Source organism: Ascaphus truei, chromosome 3 (genome assembly GCF_040206685.1).
Source record: "Ascaphus truei isolate aAscTru1 chromosome 3, aAscTru1.hap1, whole genome shotgun sequence".
NCBI lineage: Eukaryota > Metazoa > Chordata > Amphibia > Anura > Ascaphidae > Ascaphus > Ascaphus truei.
In genome coordinates this window covers 269147461-269170037 of record NC_134485.1, presented here as the reverse complement: position 1 = coordinate 269170037, position 22577 = coordinate 269147461, and the positions used below count along the sequence as shown (strand labels likewise).

At 45.8% G+C, this 22577-nt stretch overlaps 1 protein-coding gene across 5 annotated transcripts in view; it reads right to left on the bottom strand.

The window, feature by feature from the left end:
- The window catches only part of NALCN (sodium leak channel, non-selective), a 617081-nt gene that overhangs the window by 373223 nt on the left and 221281 nt on the right, over window positions 1–22577 (bottom strand). For all 5 annotated transcript variants that reach the window (XM_075590764.1, XM_075590763.1, XM_075590765.1 and 2 more), the window contains 2 exons: window positions 18388–18530; window positions 18185–18289 (listed from right to left, as the gene is read on the bottom strand). In XM_075590764.1, the coding sequence (XP_075446879.1) occupies window positions 18185–18289; window positions 18388–18530 (248 nt within the window). The remainder of the gene's footprint in view (window positions 1–18184; window positions 18290–18387; window positions 18531–22577) is intronic.

The following is a 22577-nucleotide window of genomic DNA, read 5'->3' as shown; positions in this document are numbered from 1 at the left end:
ACTCCAGTGACCACCTTTCAAAACACCACCACGAGTAGAATCACCATGACCTGAGACTTGCAAAATGTATACCAACATAACCGACAAAGCGAAATAAGGGTGACACTTATTCTTTAGCACAGAGGCTGTATATACTAGCCAGTCCTATGCAGTGTCATCTCAACATTGTTGCACCACTTGCTCTATCAGTATTGTTTGGCACTACAGATAAGGATTACATTTAATCCCTTATTTAGCTTTCCCTAACGTCTCCTTGCTATAAGGACCCTCAGGGCCAGTGAATTCACACAACACTGGTAATACTTACCCACCCTGGAATTACAGTATCCCTTAGGGATTCTCAGCGTATTGTTAATTAGTTTAATCCTTATTTTAAACCCCATTGTTTTATCATGTTCCTAATAAAACCTAGTTTTACTTTAAATAATCATCTCAACAAAGTGTTAGAGTGCTTCTTTTGGGGTTCATTTCTCTCCAGTTTATCATCGAGTAAAGACATCAGCAATGATCTTAGAGAAGCAATTGTTGCTGCCCATCAATCTGGGAAGGGTTATAAGGTCATTTCCAAACAATTTAAAGTCCATCATTCTACAGTGAGAAAGATTATTCAAAAGTGGAAAACATTCAAGGCAGTTGCCAATCTTCCCAGGAGTAGACGTCCCAGCAAATTTACACCAACGTCAGACCGTGCAATGCTCAGAGAAATTGCAAAAAACCCAAGCGTTACACCTCAGACTCTACAGGCCTCAGTTAGCATGTTGAATGTTAAAGTTCATGATAGTACAATTAGAAAAGGACTGAACAAGTATAGTTTGTTTGGAAGGATTGCCAGGAGAAAGCCTCTTCTCTCTAAAAAAGAACTTGGCAACACGGCTTAGGTTTGCAAAGTTGCATCTGAACAAACCACAAGACTTCTGGAACAATGTCCTTTGGACAGACGAGACCAAAGTGGAGATGTTTGGCCATAATAGACAGCGCCAAGTTTGGCAAAAACCAAACACAGCATATCAGCACAAACACCTCATACCAACTGTCAAGCACGGTGGTGCAGGGGTGATGATTTGGGTTTGTTTTGCAGCCACAGGACGTGGGAATCTTGCAGTAATTTAGTCGACCATGAACTCCTCTGTATACCACAGTATTCTAGAGTCAAATGTGAGGTCATCTGTCCGACAGCTAAAGCTTGGCCGAAATTGGGTCATGCAACAGGACAATGATCCCAAGCACACCAACAAATCTACAACAGAATAGCTGAAAAATAAAATAATCAAGGTGGCGCAATGGCCCAGTCAAAGTCCAGACCTCAACTCGATTGAAATGCTATGGCAGGACCTTAAGAGAGCTGTGCATAAACAAATGCCCACAAACCTCAATGAACTGAAGCAATAAGAGTGGGCCAAAATTCCTCCACAACGATGTGAGAGACTGGATAAAGTCATACAGATAACGATTACTTCCAGTTATTGCTGCTAAAGGTGGTTCTACAAGCTATTGAATCATAAGGTATACGTAGTTTTTCACACATGGCTTCTCCATTTTGGCTTTATTTTTGTTAAATCAGGACACATATGTAATGTGTTGTTGTTCATATGAGGTTATATTTACCTAATTTTAAGACCTGCTAAGGAACAGATGATTGTTATTATGTCCTGATATGTAAAACCATAGAATTCAAAGAGGGTGTACTTTCTTTTTCACACCACTGTATTTACTTGCCTATAAGCGCTTTGCGCCCATTGGTCCAGATTTCTATCAATTTACTTTGTGTTAAGTTAATAAAGCAATGTGATTAAAAAAAAAAAAGAATTATCTTAAAGTGTGCTGTGGAATTTTCATTTATGATTCTGATATTTCTGCTGATCCCAGTGGTGATCAGTTTCTTCATCGGCACCTGGCAGTCACAACCCTTTCTACTATTAAGTAAGTGAGTGCTGTCCACAACCAAACTGATTAATTATTGTGGTTTCCTATTGGAAGGAGATTTAAATCCCCCCTTTAAAAAAAAAATCAGGAAGTAACACAGGTAACTTTAGCTCTGGAGTATCCCCCAGTTCCAATCCTGAAATAAAGGATAGTTAGTTAAAGGGGATTGCTGCTTTAAATGATCAGGCTTGTAGTCTATTCAAGTATTTCTCCACTCAAATCCCCAGCAAGGCCTTTGTGACAACAGAACAAGGACCAATACTGACAGGGAGAGTAGACAGCAACAACAGCAGCAGCCAGGAGAGCTGCTTACAGACAAACGTCTAAGGAGAGTTGTACTCAGAGAGATGTTTTAGGCAGAGAGAGTTGTTTGGTGACATCCCAGTTTTGTACTGCCGTAGGTTCCCAGCTTTTCCCATCTTGTCCAGGCATGGGATTGGTTGCTTAGATAAATGGTAAAGGATCCCATCTGTTCCAGAGTCCTAATTGGATTGTAGTCCTAAAATGATTTGCTGACTGACAGGATGTGTATACTGGACCACCCCATAGCTAGGGTGACCAGATGTCTTGGTTAAGCCAGGACAGTCCCGTTTTTTGTAGGTCTGTTCCGGTGATCTGACATTCTCTAAAATGTCCTGGTTTTTGTAATCTGTCCCGGTTTTTTGAAAGTTGAAGAGTAGAGGATGCGGGTGGGGAGGAGAGCAGGAGGAGAGCGAAGGCCGGGTCTGTGGCTGCAGATGGTGGGGGCTGCGCTGGCTGCAGAGGTATATGGTGTGGGGCTGGCAGGGAAGAGAGCAAAAGCTAGGTCTGGTTGCGGCTGCAGAGGAGTGTGGTGGCGAGGCCAGCTGCAGAGGGTGGGGGCGTGGTTACCTTCAGAGGATCACTAGCAGTGAGAACCTCTGGTGTTTGCTGTCAGGGCCCAAGATGGATTCTCCTCCCTTACACCCCCCCCCCTGCTCCACAGTGAAAGGTAGGGACTGTCTGTAGAAACACATGTAGCCAGGTCCCCTCTGGCTCCCCAGTCCTTCGGTTCCCTCTCCATTACCCTCATCCCAGTGAGGGCGGCTACGGGGGCAAGTGCGTTGCCGGGAGCCCCCAGTGGCATCAGTGACAGGGCACCGCCATGGTTGAAGTACTTGTGCATGCGCGAGCCTTCGCGCATGTGCAAGCCTTCGCGCATGTGCAGAAGTTGTCCGGTGGCCATGTTAGGGTTGGCGCGCAGAGTCGCGCATGTACAAGGCGCCGCGCATGTGCAGACGCGTCAGCGGCGGCCATTACAGGTAGAGTCTGAGGCATTGAGGGCCAGGAGAGCAACGGTTGCGCATGCGCAGCTGCGATCGCAAACTCTGCCCCAATGTTAAGGAGGTCCACAAGGGACTACAAGACTGGGGCTGCTACCCATGTGATGCCACAGCAGTCAATAGGGCTTAGAGCTTTCCCTGAGGAGAAAGATACATTTTAGCACGCTGAGGGCTTGCTAGTGAGTTGGAGCTGGGATGCAGAGAAGGTAGGTTGTATGTACAGGGAGCAGGTGGCCCCTGTACTAGGCCAGATAGCCCTTCTAGGCCCCAGCTAGGCGCTGAGTCATACCATAGCTTGTGGTTGCTACAGGGACAGGCTACGTAGACGTCTTGGATCCTCCTTCGGGAGCAAGGGATCTAAAGTACAGCATCTGGCAGGTACCTCCATCATACACCAAGTGCACCAGCCCTCATCTCAACTTAGTGCGCAGCGCTGTCTCACACTTGGGTGGGTGGGGACTCTTGGGTACACGGTGTGGGGTTATGCCTACGAGGCTTAGTGTTACAGTGTGACACTGTTGATGTTATTGTTATGTGTTCTGTGTATCATCTGCATATAGTAAACTGTTATACTTATAGTCTGGTGTATGTGGTTACTGTATGTGGGTCCTGTGTCAGGGGTTATTGTACACTCTAGGATCCTGCACAGGTGGAGGCTCTGTAAGTACAGTATGTTCCAGGATACACCACAGGTTCCCATCAGCGGAGGCTCAAGCCTCCTGTGAGCCTGACAGGTATTGCACCACACCTGGTAATGCATGTAGATTTCCCCACATGGTCCCTATCTAAAGGGGAGACAGAGACACAGAATGGGGAGAGCTAGAGACACAGAGAATGGGATGAGAGAGAATGGGGAGACACAGATACACAGAATGTGAAGACAGAGACACAAAATGGGGTGAGAGAGACACACAGAATGGGGTGAGAGTGATACACACAGAATGGGATGAGACACACATAATGTGAAGAAAGAGACACACAAAATGGGGTGAGAGAGACACACAGAATGGGATGAGAAAGACACACAGAATGGGGTGAAAGAGAAACACACAGAATGTGACGACAGATGCAGAATGGGGTGAGAGGGAGACAGAATGTGAAGACAGGCAGACACAGAATGGGGCGAGAGAGAGATGCACAGAATGGGGTGAGAGACAAAGGCTCAGGTGGGGGAGGGAGACATGGAATGGGGAGGGGGAGAGAATGGAGGGATGAGGGGGGGGGGAGATTGTGTATGTGTGTGTGTGTGTACAGTATAGAACTGTACCAGAAACTAGGGGTCCTGGAGCAATGAGAGGTCCAGAAGAGATACTGGTGAGCCAGGGCAGCAGCACTCAAACAAGGAAGTGATTAGCAAACGGCAAGACCAGGAACCAGAGTGCTCCAGAAGCAATACAATAGGGAAATAGAGCCAGCCAGGGAAACCCAGCGAAAACCGAAATGGACACACAGCCCAGACAAGACAGCAACCCAGCAGGTGCTTACTATACAATAAAAATAATATACAATTTCTTGCTCTGAGAAGACAATTGCTTGGTTTGATGGAATCTGCCAACATCTACAGTACGTTTACACACGTGAAATACCATTCCAGATTTCCAACTCTTACCCTTTATGGGGTCCCAGAAACCCTTGCAATTATTAGCCAAACTAAAACTTTTTGTATATTTTGTAACCTGCCAATTTCAATAAAGAGGAAATGTCTTTTTATTTTACGCTGGCATTTACATGGCTAGCAATATACAATAAATCCGCACTGTGATGCAAAACTAAATTGACACATAGGACCACAAGGGACAGTGCTTCAGATCAGTTGACCTTAAGCAAATGTCTTGGTGAACAAAATCTGACGTGTTGCAAAAAGCATTTCATCCACTCGGAGGATTGCAAAGATCATTTCTATTTTCCTTCAAAACTACCCTGGAGCATGAATCAGCCCATAGATGTTTATGCCTGTGGTGACTAAGGGGCACTAGTACTACAAGCCACCACAAAACACTCTTCATAACGTAATAGTAACAAATGGAATAACACAATGAATGATTGGTGCATCTGATACACTGTCAAGGTGGGCTATCAGCTCCTCCGTTCTCATCCAGGTTTAGTGAAGTGTCTTTAAATAAACACTTCTGTGCTTCCACATATTTTATTTTTCAGCCATTTGAGGTATTATAGCGGAATATCCCACTATTCTTGTCTGACAGCTGGAGACAGCCTGGAAGTGTCAGGATTATGACGTGATAAACAATGGCATAATGGAATTGGTAAAAATAAAATAAAAAAAACACTTTAAAGGTTGTGGTTACCCAAGTATTTTAATACAAATGATTGCAAAGTCAGATCTAGAAGTTATAAAGGCAGATTGAAATTAAGCTTTTTTTTTTTTTTAAACATATATTTATTACGTTTTTCGGTATTATATGGCATGAAAATAAACTTTTACTTTCAATTAAATTTGTAACAGTTATTAAAAATTATGTCAGTACTTTCATCACTGTATTATACCTTTTTTATATTAAATTAAACATACAGTAATATTTTTTAATTAAGCCATGATGAAAAGTTGCACAGAAGCTATGTTATTCTACATCCTGAGTATGTACAGTAGAGCTTATGAGCATTACTCAAACAAGAGTAAAAGAAGAAAATGTATTAAAAAAAAACCCAAATAAAAGTGTCTCCTTATTTCTTTTGTTTAAAGAATGTATCTTGAGTGTCTCCCCCCCCCCACTTCCTCCTCCCCTCCTCAGGCATTCTTTGGCATTTCTGAGAATAGTGGAGACCACTTTTCTGACAACTTTAGCTCTGAGACAAATGGCATCCAATTTTAGAAAATTCCACTAGTTTTGGTTCCTGGGTGTAGATTGTAGGGGTCCTGTTTTCTAGTCAGAAAGTTGTTATCATTCTAATGATAGCAAGGAAATGTTTATCAACAATTTCTGATAGTTTCATGGTTTTAATGCCATGTTGCCAAATACCCAAATTACCATAGATTTGGAAAAGGATTTGTCGCTAGCTCAGTTCCCATCGTATCATTCATATATTTTATCACCTGTTTCAAGAAAACTTGGATGGGTCTGCAAGTTCAGAAGCTATGGATCATGTCAGCTTTTATGGTGACATTTAGGGCATTTAGATGGTGATTGATTAAATTTGCCAATTATATATTGGGATATAAATGCTCTAAGGACTATTTCCAGTTGAGTTTCTCCCCATGTTACTAATTGGACACATTTGTATACTCTACTTAGTCCTTCTTGGATAGCTGTACCATTCCCTACTTCTGGGATATCCTTTGTCAACTTTGGGCATGCATCCTCTAATATGTGCATTTTTTCTTGATTCATTATTAAATCATATATGGATCCTATAGAGAATTAATTTTGTTTTGGAGCCCTTATCAGTTGGTCTAATTTGCTTTCATTAAAATTCAACGGTTCTGTGTTCTGTAACGTGTTAAAGAAGTGTCTGACCTGTAGGTAAGCAAAGAAGTTTGTTTGATGTACAGTACTGTAGTAGAAAATCTATGTGTAGCTCTTCAAAGGATTTAATATAGTGGCGAGCGGGCTCTAAAATTTGTTTGAGGGATATTACTCCCTGTTCCTTCTACTGCAGGATAGTGTTTCCCAAGTCCCCAGCCGGGAATTCTGGGTTTCTACATAAGGGCAAAAATATTATTGCTGATTTTCGGAGTTTACATATATTAAGTACTGTTCTCCAGTCTATTCTAGTAGCTTTCAGTAAGAGGGGTCGCTAGATGTTTTGGAATAAATTTATTTTCTACATGGACTAATGCTACTGGATTCGAGCAATCCATATATTATTTTTCCATTTCCGGGATAGAGAAATGATTTGTGTTAGCCATCCAGTGTCCTAGATATCTAAAAGAAGTTTAAGAAGTATGTACTACAGCCATTAACACGTGTTAACACATATTTACCTAAATGGTCATAATTGGGGTGATTAGAGATGTGAGAATGTCTTCAAAGTATCCTTGCAAGCTTTTTCATGTAATTTCTTTAATAGGGTTTTATTATCATTTTGAATTGTCAAAAATGGCTAACTTTCTTAATTTCACCCCCATTTCACATACGTACATTATAGCATATTGTCATATTGTCACCACAAACAGGACTGAAGATCGCGGGGCTGAGGTGGGGAAGGAAAGACACCGACCCACAACCACGCAGTCCGGTCCGGAATGCGTAGTCCAAGTCGTACAGCGTAGTAGGGTTGGAGAGGTCAGGGTAATCAGGGTACTTGCCGTAGTTCTGGGTTGGAGAGTGGAGGATGGTAGCTTTCCGTAGCCAAGGTCCAGGGTCAGAGAAGGTAGAATGGTCAAGGGACGAAGCCGGGGTCAATGCGTAGGAGAGTGTAGGAATCCGAAGAACAGCCAAAGGTCAGGACAGGAGATAACAGACAGGTAATGGCCAAGCAGCGATCAAGACACAACGAGACAGCAGCAGTGAGCACAATGCATAAACAGGGGTTTAAGCTCAGCAAGGAAGGACAGACAGGAGTAGGTATATATGGAGGAAGGATCCAATTACCTTGCAGGGGTGTGATCCGGTCCTCCAATGGCGTCAGGGAGGTAATTAGCTGAAACAGCCTACATGTCAGGCTTCCCTGGTAACTAATTGGGTGACGGGCGACCCGTGCGTGTGTGCGATGCGCGGCGCGGAGCGCTGACATCAAGCGGACGTGCGGCTGAGATTCCTTCCCATGGGAGGCGCTGATGGCTCCCTTCAGAGCATGCGCGCACCAGCTTGGCAGTGCGCGGGCGTATGGCTCTGCCATGTGACGTGTCAGCCGGGCGGGTTCCGGCAGGGGTTGCGGCGGCTGTTACAGTATACCCCCTTGAGGAGAGACCTCTGGGCAACCCATGGATGGTCTATTAGGATGACTACGGTGGAAGGCATGAACCAGACGGTTAGCATGTACCTGGCGATGAGGAATCCACTCTCTCTCCTCCGGGCCATAGCCCTTCCAGTGTACGAGATACTGCAATCCTCCTCTGGACATTCTGGAGTTGAGACCTCATATTCTTGTTGACCCTCCACCAGTATGGTTTGCAGAGGTTTAGGTTGTCCTTTGGAGGATGAGTCTTGTAGACAGGGTTTCAGAAGGGAGGAGTGAAAGACGGAGGGAATCCTCATATTCTCTGGCAGTTCTAGCCGGTAGGCTACCGGGTTGATCCTTTTAGTGATACGGAATGGTCCGATAAAGCGCGGTGCCAGTTTGGGTGAAGTTACCTTTACACAAATGTTTTTTGTGGATAACCAGACCCTTTGTCCTATAGAGTACCCTGGGACCTCTCTACGGTGACGGTCCGCTTGTCTCTTCTGTAGTTTACCAGCGTGCTGTAGGTTCAGTTGGATCTTCTGCTATAAGTCTTGTAAGTGGAGGATCCTGTCCTCTGCGGCCGAGAATCCAGACTTCGAGATAAGAGAAGGGAGCGCAGAAGGGTGGAAGCGATAGTTGATCATGAACGGCGACTGTTGGGACGATTCATTCCGAAGATTATTATGGGAGAATTCTGCCCACGGGAGAAGTTCCGCCCAGTCGTCTTGAGTATCAGCAATAAAACACCTTAAAAATTGTTCCAGAGACTGATTGGTGTGTTCAGTTTGCCCATTGGTCTGGGGGTGATAGCCTGACAAAAAGTGCAGTGTGACGTCCAAACTCTTACAAAACGCCCTCCAGAACCGGGAGATGAATTGGGATCCTCTGTCAGATACTGTGACCTGGGAGGTCCCATTTAACCTGAAGATCTCCCTGATGAAAACATCAGACAACATGGGCGCGGTGGGTAGACCCTTCATTGGGATGAAGTATGCCTGTTTAGAAAACCTGTCCACCACTACAAGTATGGTATCCATGCCTCTAGATTTAGGCAACTCAACGATAGAGTCCATAAATATATGTGTCCATGGACATTCCGGGATGGGTAAAGGTTGAAGGAGACCCACAGGTCTGTTGCGTGGAGTTTTGTTCCGTGCACAAGTAGAGCATGTAGCTACGAAAGCTTGTATGTCTCTCCGCATGTTGGGCCACCAGAACGTGCGTTCTATGAGCTCGGTAGTTCTCTTGGTGCCAGGATGACCAGCTGTCTTGGACGAATGTCCCCACTCCATGACGCTCCTCTGGTATAGGAGGGGGGTGAACAAATGGTCCTCCGGAACCTTGAGTCCTGCTGGCATGTTGTTCTGGACCTTTGTAATCTCAGACAATGCACTGAAAGCATTGGCTGCCACAATGCAAGTGGATGGGAGAATGGTCTCCTGCTGTTCCACCTTGTTATCCTCTACCAGGAATTGTCGAGACAAGGCGTCGGCTTTTAAGTTCTTAGACCCTGGGATATAGGAGATAAGGAAGTTGAACCGTGTAAAGAATAAGGACCATCTTGCTTGGCGAGACCCGAATCGCCGTACTCCCTCAATGTATAGTAGGTTTTTATGGTCTGTTAATATCGTGACTGGCGTCTCCGTGCCCTCCAGTAAGTGTCTCCACTCCTCTAAAGCCATTTTTAACGCGAGGAGCTCACGGTTTCCTACGTCATAATTCCTATGGGCGGAGGATTTTTTTTTTAGAGAAATACGCACAGGGGTGAAGTGGAGCTTGAGGATTCTTTCTTTGGGAGTATAGCTCCTGCTCCTACATCGGAGGCGTCAACCTCCAAAGAAAAAGGTAATGTAGGGTCTGGGTGTATCAAGATGGGTGCTGAGGCGAATGCCTTCTTTATCCTCTCAAAGGCCTGGAAAGCTTCGTTAGACCAATTCGTAGGGTCAGCTCACTTCTGGGTTAGCACCGTGATGGGTGCTACTACCGATGAGAATCCCTGAATGAACCTCCGGTAATAGTTGGCAAAGCCAAGAAACCTTCGGATAGCCTTGAGGGAGAGAGGACAGAGCAACTCGAGTACAGCTTTGACCTTGGTAGGATCCATAGCGAGACCGGTATCAGATATGATGTAGCCGAGAAAGGAGGTAGATCTTTGGCGGAAATGACATTTCTCGAGCTTAGCGAACAAGTGGTTCTCTCTTAAGCGCAGTAAGACTTGCTTGACGTGAGCCATATGTTCAGGCATGGATCTGGAAAAAATTAGTATACTGTCCAGGTATACTATCACATGACGGTCCAGAAGGTCTCTGAAGATGTCATTGACAAAGTCTTGGAAGACAGCAGGGGCGTTACATAGCCCAAAAGGCATGACCCGGTACTCATAGTGCCCGTCATGAGTATTGAATGCGGTCTTCCATTCGTCTCCTTGTCTGATTCTGACCAGATTATAGGCGCCTCTGAGATCAAATTTGGTGAAAATCCTTGCTCCTTGAAGTTTGTCAAACAATTCTGCTATCAACGGAAGGGGGTTGTGATTTTTTATGGTGAGTTTGTTGAGACCGCGATAGTCTATGCAGGGTCTGAGGGTTCTGTCCTTCTTGACGAAGAAAAAGCCTGCCCCAGCAGGTGATGAGGATTTTTTAATGAACCCTGTAACAGGGGAGTAATCCCTGTTCAAGTAATGTGCCTTTAATCTAGCAGTGTGGTGGTTAACTGCTGGTAGTCAATTAATAAACACCACCTGCCTGATTTAGATTGCTTACAAAAGCCTTTCTGTTGAGACAGGAAGTGACTCCTTAGCTCACTTGTGAGCTGAACTTTGGAGGCAGAGCAGTGGTTCTTGAGTCTCCCAGGAGAGTATTAATGATGTCAGATTTGTTTGATAGAAAACCAGACATAGTGTAGTGTACAAATAATGTAATGCGTGCTGGGAGTATTAATGTACAAATAATGTAATGCGTGCTGGGAGTATTAATGTACAAATAATGTAATGCGTGCTGGGAGTATTAATGTAGCATAATTGTACATAATTGTACATACTGTAGCAATAGATCCTGACTATCCATAAAGGATCTCCATATGTACACACTACTTAACTACCTTGGTTAAGTTACCAATGATCACAGTCACGTGCTGTTTGATACATTTTCTGATTTTAAAGCCCATTTTTTTATTCATTGTTTATTAATAAAATATTTTAATCATGTCATTATACATTCAGTTTGACAGAGTGCTGGTAAACTAGGTTTCCTTTTCTTTCATATACGTCTCCCAGGAGAGACTAACCAAGAGAACACAGATCTCTGGAGCTGACAAATAAGACTTCTAAACCTGGATGCTGACATTTTCTGTGCACACACGGGTGCAGTTCCAGGAGAGCAGAGAAGCTTACTCTACAGCAGCTAACAGATAAGACTTTCATTCTTAAGAGACTTCTTATATCTGCTTATTTCATGCTATGTGTTTGGGGCTGGGAGAAATGCTTAACTAAGGGAGATGTGAATTAATTGCATAGGATTTCACTAGAAATACTCCCAAGTGAATAGAAGCTTTGTTCCCCCCCCCTGTGTTTGGATGGTTTCCTGATGAAAAGGAAACGGCACAATAAAGCCTTATAATTTCACCTTACAAAAGTCTCCAATTGTGTACCTTTGTGAACGTCCATCTACATATGGTGTCAGAAGAGGGATAGGTGTTTGTTGTTTTCAAAAGTTTCGCTGAAGCAGTGAATACAGATGGTGACCCACGAGTGGTACTGATTTTGCAAATAAAGGTTGCCACACTGCATAGGGCTACCAGCTGTGAATGGAGTATATGCAGAAAAGTGTGAAATTGATACAAGACTGTGCTGAAGCAGGGGAATTTTTTAGCAAACAAATGCTGAGTGTAAAATTGCCCTATAGGGGAAAAAGGGATTTCTGATCTGTGTAAAAGGTATTTCAAAGCCAATTGCTGAGTGTTGAGTCACCCTGTCTGGAATGAAAGAAATAGTCCACTGCAAAGAATGTTTTTTTTCTGCAAGTAAAAAAAGTCTGCCTATATATATCTTGGGAGCAAAACCCAAAGTGTGAAGTGTGAATGCCATAATACCCAAAGATAAGACTGAAAATTACTGAACTCAGGCAGAAAACCAAATTCTGTTGCTGAAGCTGAGGGATTGCACCTAGCAAGTAAATGGTGTAAAGCAAACAGAAGTTTTTACCTAGCAACCACACATTCAGCATATCTAATGAGAGATTACACCTAGAAGGTAAATGGTGTAAAGCAAATAGACATTTTTACATAGCAATTGCACATCTTGTATACATGATAAGAAAAAATGCATGCACAGAACTGTTGATATTGAAAAAAAAAAAAATTACTCAAGAAAGAAAAGTCTACAGAGATGCGTGTGAGAGCTACGACCTCTACAAGCAAAATATGCCCACCTGTAGGACTACCACAATTGGGGGTTCTAGCAAATACAGTGGCAACAGCTGCAATAGCGCCTCCTGAGGTCAGGAAGAAAATTACACCCGATAGCCTAAAAATGGAGGACAAGATGCAGCGTTCCTGTAATGAACCCTACCCCACGGAAGAGTGGCCCTTCCAGTCCAATAAAGAGGAAGACATCTCTTACGGGAACCCGAACAGAGTCACACCCACAAAACACCCCAAGAATGGTGGGGGTGCCTGAACTCGGCATGAACAGAAAAGACCGCTCCCTTTGATGACGAATATGGTCAGCAGGAGAGAGAGCGGGAGCAGTGGATCACCAAATATTTCCGTCAGCTATTACAGTTGCAAGAAAAGCCGGGTGGATCCAGTGACGCTGCTAAAATTTCAAATGAAGATGGAGAAACTAATATCCCTGAAGGGACGGTGTCCTCCAAATCAAAAAGGCGGAAAAAGAAAAATAAAAGCGGTTTTTCACTTACCGTGGAAGGAACAGACACGTCCGCAGATCCTGTGGAGGAAAATGGGGACCAAGTTGCCCTGCAGCCTAGAGAAAATGGAGAATTCGTCCCGCGGATAACCGAATATCCAGAGGGCCCAAGGCAGAAGTCGTGTACCCCAAAGAAGTGTCTGTCCAGTGCCAACAGTGAGGAACCCTCAACCAGTCATCCCAGGGAAGCAGAGCCGGAACCAGTGAGTGACGATCCCTTGACAAGCCCTGAAGACGCCCTGAAAATTGCCAGGCGTGACTGTGATCTACTTCGAGAACAATTGAAACTTGAGAGAGCAGATAATGCTGAGTTACAGATGACGGTGCTCGCAATGTACTCTGAATCTGGGACAGAATTGGACGATCTCAAGACTGAGCTAGATACTGCAAATGCTACTATTTCCGCCATGGATGAAAAGCAGAGCCAATCTGATAAAATGGTGGCTACGCTAAAGCGGAAGTATGAGGAGGCACTAAGCAGATGACAGTCTTCCAGCAAGAGGTTCACACTCTTCGCATAGAGCTGAGTGCCTCACAACAGGAGATCAACAGTGTCCAGATAGAGGTGGACGTATCTCAGAAAGAGGTTCAGACACTCCGCAGAGCACTGGATGCCTCACATCATGAGACCAACAGCTGCCGCACAGACCTGGAAGTTTCCAGAAAGGAACTACACAGTCTCACTGAGGAGCTGGACATTGCTAAAGAAACTATTGGTAATCTTGATACAGATCTCAAAGTCTCTCAGAAGGAGCTTCAGACCCTCAACCTAGAGAAGGAAGTCTCACGCCAGGAGATTGTCATTCTCAAAGCAGATGTGCGTAAATGGAAGGAGGACTGCAAAGAGGCCCTGAAGAATACAGAGACTGAAAAAGGAGAAAATTCAAGATTAGAAAGAGAAAACTTAAAACTGAAAGAAGAACATTTTCAGTTGACAGAAGAAGTCAAGGAAAAGTTTGAAGCAGAGCACCGACTGCAGAACCAATTGCAAGGTCTGCGTACACACCTCCAGTATGCTGAGAAGAAGCAGCAAACGCTGCAGGAAGAAAAGCTGCAGACTGCTAAAGAGGTACAAGCGCTGCAGGAATGTCTGAATACCCAGTACGTCCTCACAGAGCAGTATGAGGAGCTAAAGGCCACGCTGCATGTCACCAGAGCATCATTGGAGGCGGAGCTTCGATACCAGGTGACTCTGTATGAGAGGGAGCATGAGAAAGCTCAGAAACTAGAGCAAGAGATGGAGAGACAGAGAGACTGGTCAATTCCCTTGAGTCAGTACACCAAGGAGAAAACAGACGCAGCAGCAACCTTGATGACAAAAATTACAGAGCTCCAGAATATGAAGGAGACACTGATACAGACTCAGAGAAAGCAAAGTGCGCAGATAAATTCCCTGAGAAGAGACTATACTTGGAAAATGTCCTCCTCGAGCGACTGATCTCAAATACCTTCAGGAGGAGACACGAATAAACTGGAGAAAGAGCTCCAATCCCAGCAGGACTGAGGGTTCTCTTCCTCCATCCACTCTCATTCAAGTCACAGAGATATCTAGAATGAGAGTGGAAGGATGGGCTTTGGCCGTGGCAAGCCTGAGCTTCCCACAAACAGGGGAGGTATGTAACAGGGGAGTAATCCCTGTTCAAGTAATGTGCCTTTAATCTAGCAGTGTGGTGGCTAACTGCTGGTAGTCAATTAATAAACACCACCTGCCTGATTTAGATTGCTTACAAAAGCCTTTCTGTTGAGACAGGAAGTGACTCTTTAGCTCACTTGTGAGCTGAACTTTGGAGGCAGAGCAGTGGTTCTTGAGTCTCCCAGGAGAGACTGACCAAGAGAACACAGATCTCTGGAGCTGACAAATAAGACTTCTAAACCTGGATGCTGACATTTTCTGTGCACACACGGGTGCGGTTCCAGGAGAGCAGAGAAGCTTACTCTACAGCAGCTAACAGATAAGACTTTCATTCTTAAGAGACTTCTTATATCTGCTTATTTCATGCTATGTGTTTGGGGCTGGGAGAAATGCTTAACTAAGGGAGATGTGAATTAATTGCATAGGATTTCACTAGAAATACTCCCAAGTGAATAGAAGCTTTGTCCCCCCCCCCCCCCCCTGTGTTTGGATGGTTTCCTGATTAAAAGGAAAAGGCATAATAAAGCCTTATTATAATTTCACCTTACAAAAGTCTCCAATTGTGTACCTCTGTGAACGTCCGTCTACAAACCCCCTCTGGAAATTCTCCTAGATATATTGTCTCATAGCTGGGTCTCAGGTATAGATAATGGGTATGATCCCCCTCTCGGAGGAATGGCACCGGGTAGAAGATCGATCGGACAATCGTACGCACGATGTGGTGGAAGTTCCTCTGCCTGGCGTTTATCGAACACGTCGCGAATGTCTTCATATACCACCGGCAGTTGTATCTTGTCAGGATCCGTGACCTCCAGACCTTCCACTGCCTTAGGAGCAGACATGCAATGTTCCAAGCAATAGGAACTCCAACGTAGAGGCGTGGACTCTGTCAAGTCGACGACCGGATTGTGGATCCGGAGCCATGGAAGTCCCAGAATAATGGCCGTGGAGGGAGTGTGGATAACATCCAGTGTTATGGTCTCGGAGTGGAAGTCACCGGTCGAGATCTTGATGGGTGTAGTTTGCAGGGAAATGAATGCGGGCTGCAAGTATTGTCCATCGATGGCTTCAAGGCCATCCGGTCAATCTTTGGTTACCAAGGGTATCCTATTTTTGATCGCAAACTCCTGATCAATGAAGTTTCCCCCTGACCCTGAATCCAGAAAGGCCCGTGTATGAACTGTGAAGGTCTCACCGAATATGGAGATGGGTAGGTAAATCCTAGTGGAGGGTTGAGGAGGGAGAAAGGTTGCAGTACCCAGCGTGATCCTCCTAATACTCACTGGGCTTTGACGTTTCCCAGTTTTAGCGGACAGTTGATCACCAGGTGTCCGTTGTTGCCGCAGTAGAGACACCGCCCCGCTCGTCTTCTCCGTTGCCTCTCAGTAGGCGAAAGGCTAGTCCCTCCCAGTTGCATGGGTTCATCTGGAACGTGAGTTGTGGGGAGTACAGGACCTATGGTGGAAAAGGAGGACGATTATATACCTCGAGGGTGTTTATTTCTCTCCATCTTTCTCTCTTGGAGACTCTGATCTATGCGGATGCACATCAGGTCCTCAAATCCAGCGGAGCGATCAAGGGGTGCCAGTTCGTCTTTCAAACGTTCGGACAGGCCCTGCCAGAAGACTGCGGATAGGGCCTCATCGTTCCAGCCGGTCTCCCTAGCCACCGTCCGAAAATCCATGGCATAGTGAGCCACAGTACGGTCTCCCTGGGAAATATTAAGCAGAGTAGATGCGGCGGTAACCTTACGCCCTGCGGTGTCAAACACCCTTCTGAACTCGGCGATGAAGAGGGCGAGATCTTATGTCAGATCGGGGCGTTGCTCCCAGATGGGAGAGGCCCAGGCTAGAGCGGCGTCAGTCAAAAAGTAGAGTATGTACGCGACCTTTGATCGTGAGGAAGGGAAGTGAGAGGGAAGCAGCTCAAACTGTATGGAACACTGGTTCAGAAACCCCCGACAACCGGTGGGATCCCCTGCATACCGGTTGGGCGTAGGTAGTCGTGGCTCAGAGGTAGGCGTCGTGGGGACAGGAGCAGTTGCGAGTAGGCCGGTGTTGGCTGTAGACAAGGTCAGGCGTCAAACTTGCTCGGTAAGGGTGTCAACGTCTTGTTTAAGTTGGGAGACTAGTTGTTCCTTAAGTGTGAATGATTCGGTATGTTGCCGGAAGCATTCCTCATGTGTGTCTAAACATCGGCCCACCTCAGCGTGGTCCATGTTTGTTGGGCTGAGCATATTGTCACGCTGCGCTCACCACAAACAGGACTGAAGACCGCGGGGCTGAGGTGGGGATGGAAAGACACCGACCCACAACCACGCAGTCCGGTCTGGAATGCGTAGTCCAAGTCGTACAGCGTACTAGGGCTGGAGAGGTCAGGGTAATCAGGGTACTTGCCGTAGTTCTGGGTTGGAGAGTGGAGGATGGTAGATTTCCGTAGCCAAGGTCCAGGGTCAGAGAAGGTAGAATGGTCAAGGGACGAAGCCGGGGTCAATGCATAGGAGAGTGTAGGAATCCAAAGAACAGCCAAAGGTCAGGACAGGAGAGAACAGACAGGTAAAGGCCAAGCAGGGGTCAAGACACAATGAGACAGCAGCAGTGAGCACAATGCATAAACAGGGGTTTATGCTCAGCAAGGAAGGACAGACAGGAGTAGGTATATATGGAGGAAGGATCCAATTACCTTGCAAGGGTGTGATCCGGTCCTCCAATGGCGTCAGGGAGGTAAAAAGCTGAAACAGCCTACATGTCAGGCTTCCCTGGTAACTAATTGGGTGCCGCGCGACCCGCACACGTGTGCGATGCGTGGCGCGGAGCGCTGACGTCACGCGGACGTGCGGCCAAGATCCCTCCCCGTGGGAGGCGCTGACGGCTCCCTTCAGAGCGTGCGCGCACCGGCTTCGCAGTGCGCGGGCGCGTGGCTCTGCCGTGTAACGCGTCAGCCGGGCGGGTTCCGGCAGGGGTTGCGGCGGCTGTTACACATATACAGGGTTGTGTGGCCTGAATGTAGGGTCATGTGACGTGCATATTGACTTTAAATGTTTTATTCCACAAACTTTGCCTATTCCAAGAAAATTTTGCAAATATTTTCTGGTGAATTTCACAAACTTTTGCAAGAATGTTATACATTCATAGTGATAATGAGTCACAGTGAATACACAGTGGAATTGACAGTAGCAGGACTACTAACCATGCTATAACAAGTGATTCCATTTCAACCACTGATGAATCAATTTACATTTCAGGTGAAAACCCGAAAAACATAATTTCCTATCGGGTTTCCCAGTCTGTAGCAGGAGACAAAGGCAGCACAATGGGAGTATAAAAAGTGGAAACTACAAAAAGTTTCTCAATTTGTTTCTTAAATTCACAACACCGATGAACACTGATTGCTAAAAAATAAAATAAAACAAAACATGGAAAAATCAAAAAAAAAAACTCCAATCATTTTACTAAAGAAAATATTAAACGCAAATCGAAACCATTAGCTATAACTATAAAACTGTGATGGACTTCAATAAGATTGGGCTTATGAAAAAGCAAATAGCTATGAATAGTTTACCTGTGTGGTAGCAGTTGAAGTAGTGCTGCTTCTGGAGCCCCACATCTGCTGAAACTGCACTCTAATTTCAGCAAATGTCTCAATAATCACAGCAATGAAGACATTCTATGAAAATGGCAAAAAAAGTGAAACGGTTAATGACTTGTGAAATACTGTACTACCGACTTTAATAAGTAGGTTTAGTAGAAGAACATGTACAATACCTTAACAAGCCAGGCAAGGAAGAAGATTAAGGTGATGAAATAGAAGTAGGAGCGCCATCTGGGGAAACTGTCGATTGCTCTGTACATAAGGAAAACCCAACCTTCTTGAGATGCAGCTTCATAAACAGTAAATATGCTGGTTCCTGTTGAGGGACAACATGTCTTTAGAAAATGTTTAAATAAATATTCCCACTAGGTGCTGTATTTTAGGATACCATGAACTTGCATTTATAATTCTTCACTTATTCTCTAACATACGTATTTGAGTCAGTGAGTAATTTCTTTCATTTAATTGTTTCCAATTATTGTTAAAATATATACAACAAAAATGTGTATAGATAATAAAGCACCTTCTCTTATTTTAAATACAAATTAAGAGTGTTTTTTCCTTGAAGTTGGAGTTTACTTTTGAAACAAAATATGATATATAAAACACACATTATTGACTGCACGACCAGTTACGTCCGCTTAATAAAACAATCTGCTTGGAAACATTTACATTTATAGGTCCAGATCCACAAAAGGGTGCTAAACTTTAGCCTCGTGGTCTAAGTTTTCGCTAACCCTCCCCCTCCCCCCGATGCGGGAGGCTCGGCCAGCGCTTGAAGTTGGGCCTGGTCTGATGTCAGGCCCGCCTCCGCATCTGGCTGCCGGGCAAGCGGGGCCTGTGCGGGAAAGCAGTGCCCCCTTGGTTTGTGCCAGAAGTTGGGCCTGACCCGATATCGGGCCTAATTTCTACATTTGTGCCACGCGGCCCGAGCTTCACCGACGTGGGACCGGACTCAGAGACCTCCCCTCATCATGCAACAGGTACAATTCTTAGAGGGGGCTTGAGTATGAGGAGAGAGAGAAGGGATTGAATGTGAGGAGAGGGGGGACTAAGTGTGAGGAGAGAGGGCAGATTGAGTGTGAGGACAGGGGGATATTTAAGCCCCATCTTTAAGGTCTTTTAAATAAAATAAATAATGGTGTGTCTTTTTTTGTTAAACATTTTTCTAGAATGTATAAAGACTGATGGCTAAAATTACGTGCATTTTATTGTAATTCTGTGATGTAATAATTATATTTGTAGCCCCTGTAAGAAAGAGCGGGCTACTTATCCTTCTCCTACTGGAGTAAGCCCTGGTAAGGGCAGGCGCCAGTAGTAACCATGGGTTTCCCCCCCTCACCAAGCCCTGCTTTGAGTGATAGAGGTAGGCCCCTGACTGTGTGGAAGGCATAGACACGGGGGGGGGGGGCCTGCTGACACCATAAGGGGCAGGGCTGTATCTATTTAGTGGGCTGTCCTGTGTGTGTGTGTGTGTTCAGTTCTGGAAGGTGTTGAGTCTGAGGAGTTCGGTGAGAGTTCTGTCTGTGGAGTTGGAGTGTCTGGCTGGACAGTCAGAATCTGGAGAGCAGTGTGTCTGTTCTGTGCAGTGAGAGAACCGTCAGCCTGAGAGTGCTGTTGGAGCAGAGAGAGAGAGATGATCCTGTGAAAGCTGAGCGTTCAGCTTGTCAGTCTGTGGAGAGTCTGGAGGGAGTCTGTGGAATTATGTCCTGGGAGCTGAAGAGTGACGTGCTGGTCTGAAGTGGAGTAGGACCCAGCAGAGCTAAATGGCTGAACTGAGAGACCACGTGTAGAGTGAAAACGGTGCGTGGAAGAGATGCTCAGAGCCCCATCTGAGTAGAGCTGATACAGCTAGAAGTGGACCAATGCCCCTCACCCTGCAGGGGGTGAGGGGGGATATCTAGCCTCACCCATAGGGCCTACCCTGGGGGTGGAGGCAGGGGTATTGAGGCCCCATCCAGACCATCCTGCCGGGATACAGTCTGGAGGAGAAGGAGGGAGGAAGAGACCTTGTTCATATGTGGAAGTACTGCTGCTAATGAACTGCTGCTGTGTATGAGCTAAGAGACAATAAAGACGTTGCTGTTTTACACAAAGAGACTGTGTGAGAGCTGGATCATTCGCCCTGGGACCAGGTTTTTTCTCTGTAAGGGTCCTATCCCACATCCCTGGGACTTATGGAGATGGAGGCGCTGCGCCACAACCACTAAAGAATGGAGGCATATACCCCAGAAGCCTGGCCCTGTTATCCCCCACACCAACGCGGGAGACTCAGGCCCTCCTGTTACAAGCAGGTATGCACCACCATACACATGTAGCCAGCCCTCAATACACCTTAGAGGCACGATCTGTGTCTGGGGGGGAGGGGGGGAACATGGGCTACATATTTTTTATAATACACACACTATAAAACCAGAACCCCAAAAAATTGGCTTCAGCCAGATCTAAAGACAAAACCCAAACATTATTTAGAACATAATCCAAAACCAGAATAAGAGGCCAATTTCCCATCTCTACTAAATATGTCAATTGTTCCTTTGCATTGGGTTAACAATTAAAATGTTACTAATGATAATGACAATTAATATGTTTACTAAAATGAACATTGTCATACACTAGCATCTTAAGTGTGTGCATATTAAAGTGAGAATTTTTAAGGGAATATGTATTTAGACCAGGGGTAGGCAACCTGCGGCTCCCGAGCCACATGCAGCTCTTTCAGCACCTACGTGCGTCTCTCCTCCGTTCGTAGGTTGCCGCTCCCCAGCTGCTGCCTCTCTCCCTCACTGTGCTGCTGGTGGCTGGGAGGGGTGGGGGTGTGGCCGTCTGATGGTCGGGCCTCTTGTTGTTGCCGGGCATTTCCCCAGCTGCTGGCCTGCCTCCTACACTGTCCCACACCGGGCCTCTCTGTGACGACGAGCATGACAGAGGCCCAGCGTGGGACAGTGCAGGAGTTAATGTTAATGCTTATACAGTATATACCTATTAGTGTGTGTACTGTATATGTATGTGTTTGTGGGGGTGTAATATTCATGCATGTGTTGCGGCTCTCTGACTATTTTGGACACAATTTTATTTTATAAAATGGATATTCTTCCTTGAAAAGTTGAAAACCCCTGAGTTAGACTGTAGTTGGACTAGAGGTGGACTGGAGACTGGATCCTTCTGCAAATTCTTCTACACAAGGCAGCAAACGGTGTGCTCACCTGAGCACACTATTATCCCATGGCTGTTAGCCTGCACAACTAACTCCCCATGAACCTTAATGAGGTCTCTCTTAACACTTGCCTGCACACAACCTCCTCTCCCATTCCCCAAATCCCTCTGCAATCCCTGAATAGACCCTTGCACTGCCAAATCCAGTATGCACTCAGGGGCAGGCAAAAGCCACACATCTGCTGTCTGCTCAATGAACTGGACTTACCACAGCTTCATGCAAAGTCACTGTGTTATTTACAGTGTTACAGTGTTATTTACTGTGGCCTCATAGAAATGTTACTCTTTATCCAAAACAAACTCCTCCCTCCTGGCCCACATCCAATATCATCATACACCCTAGACTACTCAAAATTCTTGCATTACCAGTACACCAACCACCACTCATTCTAATGGCAAACACAACGAGCTTACAGCCTGCAAAAAATTAATCACATTTATACTGTTACTCTCTTTAGCAGAAAATATTGAACTGAACCCAGGCCCCCCCTTTTCAACTCTGTCCCTTACCCCTGAGAATTCCCCTTTCATATTCCAAAAAAGGCTATCTGTCGCCCATATAAATATCCCTAGTCGGTGCCCAAACTGTCTTAACTAAGGGCATTGTGCCTTATGCATAAACCTAAAGCCATTGTTCTCACTGAAACATAATGTAGCTAACTCCAAAAAACCTCAATGCAACTATCCCCATTCAGGGATACTCCATTACTAGGAAAGATAGGTCAAACAGAGGAGGAGCTACAGAGGCGACACGTTTTATTTGCTCTCGGCTAGTTCCGCAAGCCGGGAGGTGTCCCGGCTTGCTAGCCGAATCCCCTCGGCGTGCCGCGCGTCACCGATGCGCGGTCACGCGTCATCGGGTGCCTGCGCCCCCTGCACGCGTGCACAGGGCTCCCCGAGGGAGCCCTGGTGTCCCGCGATGTGGGGGATGGCGGTGGGGGTTCAGGGGGACCCGGCGGACCCGGAGAGGGGAGGGGGAAGCCCCGATCGGAGGGCCGCTCCTCCGAGGCTTCGGCGCGCGCACGGGACACCCCGGCGCGCCCGGTTACTGTCGCGGCCGAGACCGGGCAAATGCTCGAATAAACTTGGCCGCGACAGTATGTTACTTTATATTTAAAACGCCTTACAATTTACGCTGTTAAATTTC